We start from the raw sequence: 8,073 nt of genomic DNA, 5'->3' as shown, positions 1-8,073 counted from the left end.
TTTTATGTATATTTTTATTTATTACATTTTTCGAGTATTTCTTGTGTATTTTTATAGGTTTATCACAACGCATGTCCTCGCAAATGCCGAAAAGTGCGTTTAATGCCTTTGAGCGGAGGCGATCAACAATTTTAGCAGAAAAAAGAAGGACACAGACTCAACAATCATATGAAATTTATGATAATGCTGATAATTTGAGATCTTCGCATGATCATACTTTTTCACCAGGACAATCGAGTTCCCATCAATTTCGTGATAATCCGGGATTTAAGCGGGATGAGACTATATGAGATATATGAAACAATTAATTTATTTTGAAATATAATACAAAGAAAATTTATATAATTTCTCGCTTCTGATATTGCAATCCAATAAAAATGCACTAATATAGTAAAAAACCAATAGCCTTAAACTTATATTAGAGTATATCTGTAAATTAAATAAAAAATAAACAATAATTTGGTAAAATCGTAACAATTGTATTTCTTCTTCGCACATTTTAAAAATTAAGTAATTCAGTACACTCTTTTTTTTATGCATGGCTTTTTTTCCTCACTATATAATTGTTCTTCTAACTCAGAATATTGCATTTTCTTTTGCATTGATGAAAGAAAGTTTTAAGTGTTTAATGACACTAGTTTACAGCAAAAAATTATTTTGGACCGGACTATATGTCTCTTATAGATTTTTGGATGCTGAAAACGATGCCGCAAGCAAAAAAATTCTAGCACGTCAGATTTCCAAGATAATTGAGGTTTAATATCTAAAAATGACTTTTTTTTGCGATATTTGACATTTTTTAATAAAGAAGGTTAATGTTATCTTGAAGTTTTCGATCAGGAGTCATGAATATATTGTTTATCTATAAACATTTATAAAATGCATTTTTTTAATTTCAATCTTTATCTTATTTTTTAGCTATGTTATGAACGATTAAAAATAGGAGCTATTTTGAATATGATAACTCCAGCAACGTCATATGTGTATGCGGATTAATTTCATAGGACCAGTTTCACCAACGCCAGTTTCCTGATGAAAATGAACAAAGAATTTTAACGCTTCTTAAACACTTCATTGACTTTCCATTGACTCTTAGTAGTATTAAATATTCATATACGCTTCACGAACTCTCTCCAAACACTCCGTAAAGTGTATCCGAAACACATCTGTCACATTTCCCATACGTTTAAAATATTTTTTTTATTCCTTCCTGGATATAGCAATAAAAAAAATTATTTTAAAACGGAGCGTCATTGAGTTGTACAGCGAACATAAACGAAGCGTCGTTGAGTAGTACGCGGCACCGCCACCAGAGGGACTTAGCGAAAACTAACTTCTCAAATTTAAAAAACCATACGGATTGAAAGATTTTCAGTTGTGTTCTAATGGACTAATTTTTTGAAAAGAGCCCCTAAAGTCCATATCAGACTACCGACTCTACAAGCCGACCTGACCGCTAACTCTGACTGCCGAGCAATAATGGATTAATCACATTGAATCAGTCTTATTGTGATTGATCCATTATTGGTCGACAGTCAGAATTAGCAGTCGGGTCGGCTTGCAGAGTCGGTAGTCTGATACAGGCTTAAGGTTCCAAGAAAGCACTTTTTTTAGATATTTATCGAATAAATAAAATATATTTTAAAATATCATTTGCTTACCAAGGACCTCGATTATATTTCATTCACGTTCGTCTAAGAACTCGACGATGCTCTGTTTACATTCTCTAGATTGCCTAATCATGCTCCGTTTACATTCAACGAACATTCTGCTCGTGTTTGGCGAAGAACTTATCAATACTTTTATTTATGTTTTTTTAACGTTTAGTTAACACTTCCTTTACATTCTATGTTCCAATTTTCATTCCTTACGGATTTCATTTACATTTGCGCTATTCCCTCCTTAAACTTTGTTTACTCCAATTAACGCTTTATTGACACTCGCTTTACGTTTTATTTTTATCAGAGTTAGCTTAATCGGCCGTTGATTGACCAATCGCGTTTGCTATTTAGTAGAATCGATCAATTACGGTTGACAGTTTATCACGATTAAGCTTGATCGGCGTTGGTGAAATATGGTCCTTAGGATCACATTTTGATAACTGTACCTTGATACTTTTATGCACAGAATTATGAGACTAATCCACACTGGTATAATAAAAATACATTGTTGCTTAAAAAAAAAATTTCAATTTGTAATATGCAACTATACATATTTTTCATAAAACAACTCTCTCTTTCCCCTCTTTCTCTCTGTGTATGTATGCGCGTTGTTATTTTAAAGTTATTTTAGCGTTATCCATCCTGTACCACGCGGTCATCATATTCGAAATAGCTTCTATCTTTAATCGTTCACAATAACAAGGCTAAAAAGTAAGATATTGAAATAAAAAAAAATGCATTTTATAGGGGATGAATAATACATTTATGACTCCTAATCGAAATTTCAAAATAATAACCTTCTTTATTAAAAAATTCAAATATCGCAAAAAAAGTCAATTTTTAAGTGTTAAACCTCAATTATCTTGGAAATCTGACGTGCTAGAATTTTTTTGTTTGCGGCATCATTTTCAGCATTTAAAAATCTTTAAGAAACACTTAGTCCGGTCCAAAGTAATTGAAAAAACAAATTTTTGTAAACTAGTGTGATCTTTGATGAAGTTTTTTTCTTTCTTCTGGCGTGACGGATCTAAAGAGATCCTTGACTTCACTTTTCAGAGAAACTATCTCCAGAGCTCACGATTCTTGGATTTAGTCCTCCAATTTTTATCTAGTTAATGCCTTTTTTTACGTCCACGAGATCCAGATGATTTCTCGCTTTTAGGGGAAGGAGGAATAACAATACGACCAGTAGCAATCTCATCTCGATCGACGGATTCATCAATTTGTTTTTGAGCTTCAAGAAAAAACATGAGATCCCGATTCTGCTCTTTTAAATCAGTGATCTCTGCTTCTTTGGAGGACAGTTCATCTTGTAATGTCTTGTATTTTATCTGCCACGAAGTCTGATTCAATTCTAGAGCCTTTCGCAGATCTTTTTCTTCTGTTAATTCCGCTTGAATTTGTGCCAATTTATTGGTGTAATGTTGTAGACGCTTGTCCAACGTCTGCTTGTCGCGATTAAACGTTGTGAATTGTTTCTGTTAAAATAAAGAAACACATTTTCTTCATAGTATAATTAAAAGGAGTAAAATTAAGAAAAATAGAGAAGGAAAAATAAGAAAGCAAAAAAAAAAGGAAGGAAAAGAAAGAGAAATAAGGATAGAATAAAAGAAAAAGAAGAGAGGAAAAGAAGACAAAGTAATATACACATTTTATTATTATTTTTAAGGATTATATACCTTGAGCTGTGAATTTTCCTCGAGTACTTGTTCCAATTTATCTCTCAGCTCGGTAAGCTCTGCTATGGAGCGTTGTTCTGAACGATTGAGCCTCTCTTCATAGTATTGTCGTTGCGTTTCCAACTGTGACGTTAGCAAATACGTGAATTCTAATTGTACTGAATCTACCTTATCCTCCATAGCGGCACCCTCACTCTTGGTTGTTGAGCAGCCACCTTCTACCATTTTACCATCTTTGTCCTGTAATAACCGATGCACAAAATTGTCGCCTACGTAATCCCAGACGCGATTGTTGCCTAACTGCATCGCGTAGCAATGGTGTGTATCTCGGTAGTGTTCAAACGCATGACCTTGATGATAACGCGAGCAGCCTATGTGACCACAGATCAAGCAAATCCATAAAGCATCATTGCTGGCATCTGCAACTAAAGATATTCGTGCAAAGCATATTAAAAGAGGCCTCTAATATGACAGAAGATTCCAATCATTTCCAACGAAACCATGTCTTTTTCTGAAAGAATGCGAAATGTGCCAGATATTATTATACAAATGAAATTTAATCAAACAATTTGAAATAATTTCTTTAAAAAATTATTAAATTAGATTCAAGTTTAAACAATTCAAAGCAATTAGATAAACATTTACCACATTCCATGCAACGACTATCTGCCAGTGGCTCTGGTGTTTGAGCGTATCGACAAATTGGACAGGATGTGTCACCCCATTTAACGAGGCAGCTGGAGTGGAAAGTATGATTGCACAATATCGTCAGGATTCCATCCACACTCTCATCCATTCTTTCAAGACAAACGGGGCATGATGGCAATTCTGTGTGTCCACTCAGGGGCATTCCATTATTCCCTATTTCGACTCGGGATACAAATACCATGTGACAAACCACATCTGGTTCTAGAGAGTTGTAGGGAACACCATTGAAGGTTTCGTAGAACTCGCTTGCTGCGCTCTGAAATACATAAAATAAAAGTTTCTTACTTTAAATAACATATTTTTAATATTTACATAAATATGATAGAGAACGCCAATAATCGATCAAAGATTAATGATAATAAAGGACTCTTTATATCAATAAATAATAAATACAATATAGGATAAGTAAAAGTCTAACATATAAATTTATATTTAATCAAAAAATTACAAATTTGAAGTTATTATATAATAACATTCGAACATGTTTCGGCCTTAAGATTAGACCCTTTTCAGATATACTAAACGCAATGATGTTACTACATTAAACCAGTATTGATAGTCATGGAATTCGATGTATACGTATGTCGAGAGACTGGATGAAAGTTGAACTCAGGAAATTGCTCGCCAAAAGATTGGAAGACCGATTGAAAAGAATTTCATTATATTCTAATACAAATGTAAATTAGATTAATTATATTTAATTATGAAGCAAGCAAATACATTACCTCGATAGAACACTCATCAATTATTCAGAAGAATTATACATCATTGATACGATGCTCGTTAGAATATATTAGTCAGTGATTATAAATAATTTGTATATAACCGTAATCCAAAAATGAGAGTAATACAGTCATATTTTATATAAAAATAAATTCTCCAATGAATAAAAAATAAATTGTATGAAAAGATGTAAAATCAGTCACGGAATAAAATTAGAGATTTGTGTTACGATAGTCCCATACTGACTAAACGAAATAATTGATCGAATGTGATCTTGGTAATACAAAATCAGACCTTGTTTACAATCGTAATATACGCTTTATGTAAGCCCTCAGTATCAGTTTAAAGATTAAGGCTGTTTTTTTTGTTGTTTAATATGTAGCATCTCTGAAACTAACTGTTTATTATAACATAATTCTTCATCAAGGATTTCAACATTACTCCAATTAAAAACATGTTCTAACTCTACTCTATGATCAGTTATAACGGAATGGGAAGACGTGTTCCAGCATACATGATTTCGGTGTTCTGAGATTCGAATTTTTAACTGTCTCCCCGTCTGTCCTACATACAATGCCTCACAATTATTGCACTAATCTTATAAACTACATTATTTTTCGAGAAGTGAGGACGAGGATCCTTATGTACTTTGATATATTTTTGTAGTTTATTCGAACTGAAAAAAGATATCTTGATATCACTCCTATTAAACTTAGTAAATTTTTCAGTCAAGGACGGAATAAAAGATACCATAATAGGAACAACCAATGGATCCTCGTTATTATTAACTCGATCAACAAACGTTGCACCTCTAACTTAGATGCTTTTTAGTCTCTTATTAATCGTATCAAAAATGAGTTTTAGTGGATAGTCATTATTCAATAAAATGTCAATTATTAGTGTTACATTTTTCTCCTGGAATTCAGAATCTGACAGTAAAATAGCTCTATCCACCAAACTGAAGGTTACATCCCTCTTTTGAGAAAATGAATGATTGGAGAAAAAATTCAAAAATCTACCCGAAAAACTAAAAAAAACTAAATTTATGATACCAATCCAAAGTTACGAGATTGTTTTTAATCATGTTTTTAATCATTTGGACGTCCAGAAAATTTAATAAATTTTCTTCAATCTCCAAGGTGAGTTGGAGACGTGGATGAAACAAATTAAAGCATTCCAAAAAAGTGAGAACCTCAGATGATAGAACAGCACATAAATCATCGGAAATAAAAAAAACGTGATCATTAAATAAACTCAATGCTATTCTTTCTAATTTTTGCATTACCAAGTCAGCAATGATACGTGACAAAAGAGATTCCATGAGCGTGCCAAAATTCTGTTTATAAATATTCAAATACAAAATACGTGGAATCTAAAATTAAGCGAACTGTAGTCAAAATTCCGTTTTTGGTAAATTACATTTTTCTGATATAAAATTCCAGTTGTTATTAACACATTTCAAGGCTATGTCAATTGGAATGTTCGTAAAAAGATACCACGTCTAATGAAATTAGTTCATAATTATCATTTATATGCATTCCTCTTAGTTTATCAACAAGTTGGAAACTGTTTTTTATATAGCTCTTCGCTTTTGGAATTGACTCAATAATTATGTTATGTAGAAAGGAGGCTAAGGTATATAATGGACTACTTATAGATGACGCAATAATACTGACAGTTTGGTTTATAAATTTTTGGTAGAGCATAAACCCTCGAGAATAACCCATCACTACAAGATAAATATCTGTATTGAGATTCTTTTCCAATCTTTCCAATCTTTTAACGAGCAATTTAGTTTCCTCAGTTCACTTTCATCCAGTCTCTTGACATACATACATTCCATGATTACCAATACTGATTTAATGTAGTAACATTGCGTTTAGTATATCTGAAGAGGGCCTAATCTTAAGGCCGAAACATGTTATAATCAATTATTATATAATAACTTCAAATTTGTAATTTCTTAGTTGTTGAATATAAATTTATATGTTAGACTCTTACTTGCCCTATATATTATATTTATTATTCAAAGTTAAATGTTCTAAATACAATACTCTTAATTTGAATTTAATTATCTTAAAATTTATTATATGTATTATATTTAAGAAGTTATAATAGTTATAATAGTTTTATAATAAAAAAATGTAAGTCAATTTACTAAACATAGATGAAAACGAGAACTAGATCACAAGATACCGAATAATAATTTGCTGGGCAATCAATTCATGATAAGAAAACATGGAAATTATTGTCAACTACACAAGTAGAAAGATCGAAAATTAATTTTTAACGTTATAAGATTTGACTGATGATGTAAAGTAGGGATGTATAAACTAATGTAAGATTTGTTTATATATTAACATTGAAAAGATCCTGATGAAAGGACGAAATATTTGTTTAAATTTTACATTTTACAAGACATTAAATATTAGCAATTAAGAACTAACAGTGGCTCGCAGCTCTTTTTATCTCTTACTTTTAATTATCTCAGATATGATTGCGCCGAAACGTTCGGACATTAAACACAATCGATCTGAGATGCTAATAATATAAATATGATAAGGTGCCGAAACATTTGGACATTTCTATATGTGAAATAATCCCCCTAAATTAATTCGGTAAAGAACTTATTGCGGAAAGTATTATCTCAGTCAGGATTTGACCCTTATATTTTTAATTAACTTTTTATGCTGAATATTACTTTATTAGGTTGGAAATTTAATGAATATTATGTGAATTTTATATAAAATAAGATAATTGTTCTAATTTATTAAAACTAGAAGTATGTTGTATTACTTCAAACATCTGTTCGCTCACCGATGATCTAAAAGTGATCAGAGCCATATACTGATTTGGACTGCCGTCTCTGAGGATTCTGAAGTATTGTATATCTTGATGACAAGCTGCTGTGAAAGTTAGAAGATCATGACAAGTCATTGTTGCTGGTACCGACAGGATACAGATAGTATGACTGCGATCCGCAGCGCAACGCATTTCAGTCAATTCACTGTAATCAAAAGGTAAAATCGTGAGTAATTGATATTATATTTTGAAATTGCTAATTGTATACAAAATTCCTATTTGATCAGAATCCACTTTTTCTTAATGGAAATGTCGAGAGAAGTTATGCATTATATTAAGAGTTATTGCAACTTTTCAATGTTTAACAGCATATATTTAATAAAATTTTAATGGAGAATTTTTAGATAAATATTGTGAATGACATTAGTTGAAGAATGTGATTTTATTTAATAATTGAATCAATTTTCTTTTCCAATGCTTATATATATATATATATATAT

At 31.3% G+C, this 8,073-nt stretch overlaps 1 protein-coding gene across 1 annotated transcript in view; it reads right to left on the bottom strand.

The window, feature by feature from the left end:
• Positions 1 to 2,511: 2,511 nt before the first annotated feature.
• LOC108745887 (BRCA1-associated protein) overlaps positions 2,512 to 8,073 on the bottom strand; it is a 10,219-nt gene continuing 4,657 nt past the window's right edge. The window contains exons 3-6 of the mRNA XM_018482291.1: positions 7,589 to 7,778; positions 3,986 to 4,304; positions 3,341 to 3,765; positions 2,512 to 3,139 (exon numbers count right to left, since the gene is read on the bottom strand). Coding sequence (XP_018337793.1) covers positions 2,774 to 3,139; positions 3,341 to 3,765; positions 3,986 to 4,304; positions 7,589 to 7,778 — 1,300 coding nt within the window. The 3' untranslated portion in view covers positions 2,512 to 2,773. The remainder of the gene's footprint in view (positions 3,140 to 3,340; positions 3,766 to 3,985; positions 4,305 to 7,588; positions 7,779 to 8,073) is intronic.

Source organism: Trachymyrmex septentrionalis, unplaced genomic scaffold (genome assembly GCF_001594115.1).
Source record: "Trachymyrmex septentrionalis isolate Tsep2-gDNA-1 unplaced genomic scaffold, Tsep1.0 scaffold155, whole genome shotgun sequence".
NCBI classification, from domain to species: Eukaryota; Metazoa; Arthropoda; class Insecta; order Hymenoptera; family Formicidae; genus Trachymyrmex; species Trachymyrmex septentrionalis.
Note: the sequence above shows the minus strand (reverse complement) of the source record. Positions and strands in the feature narration are given on the sequence as shown.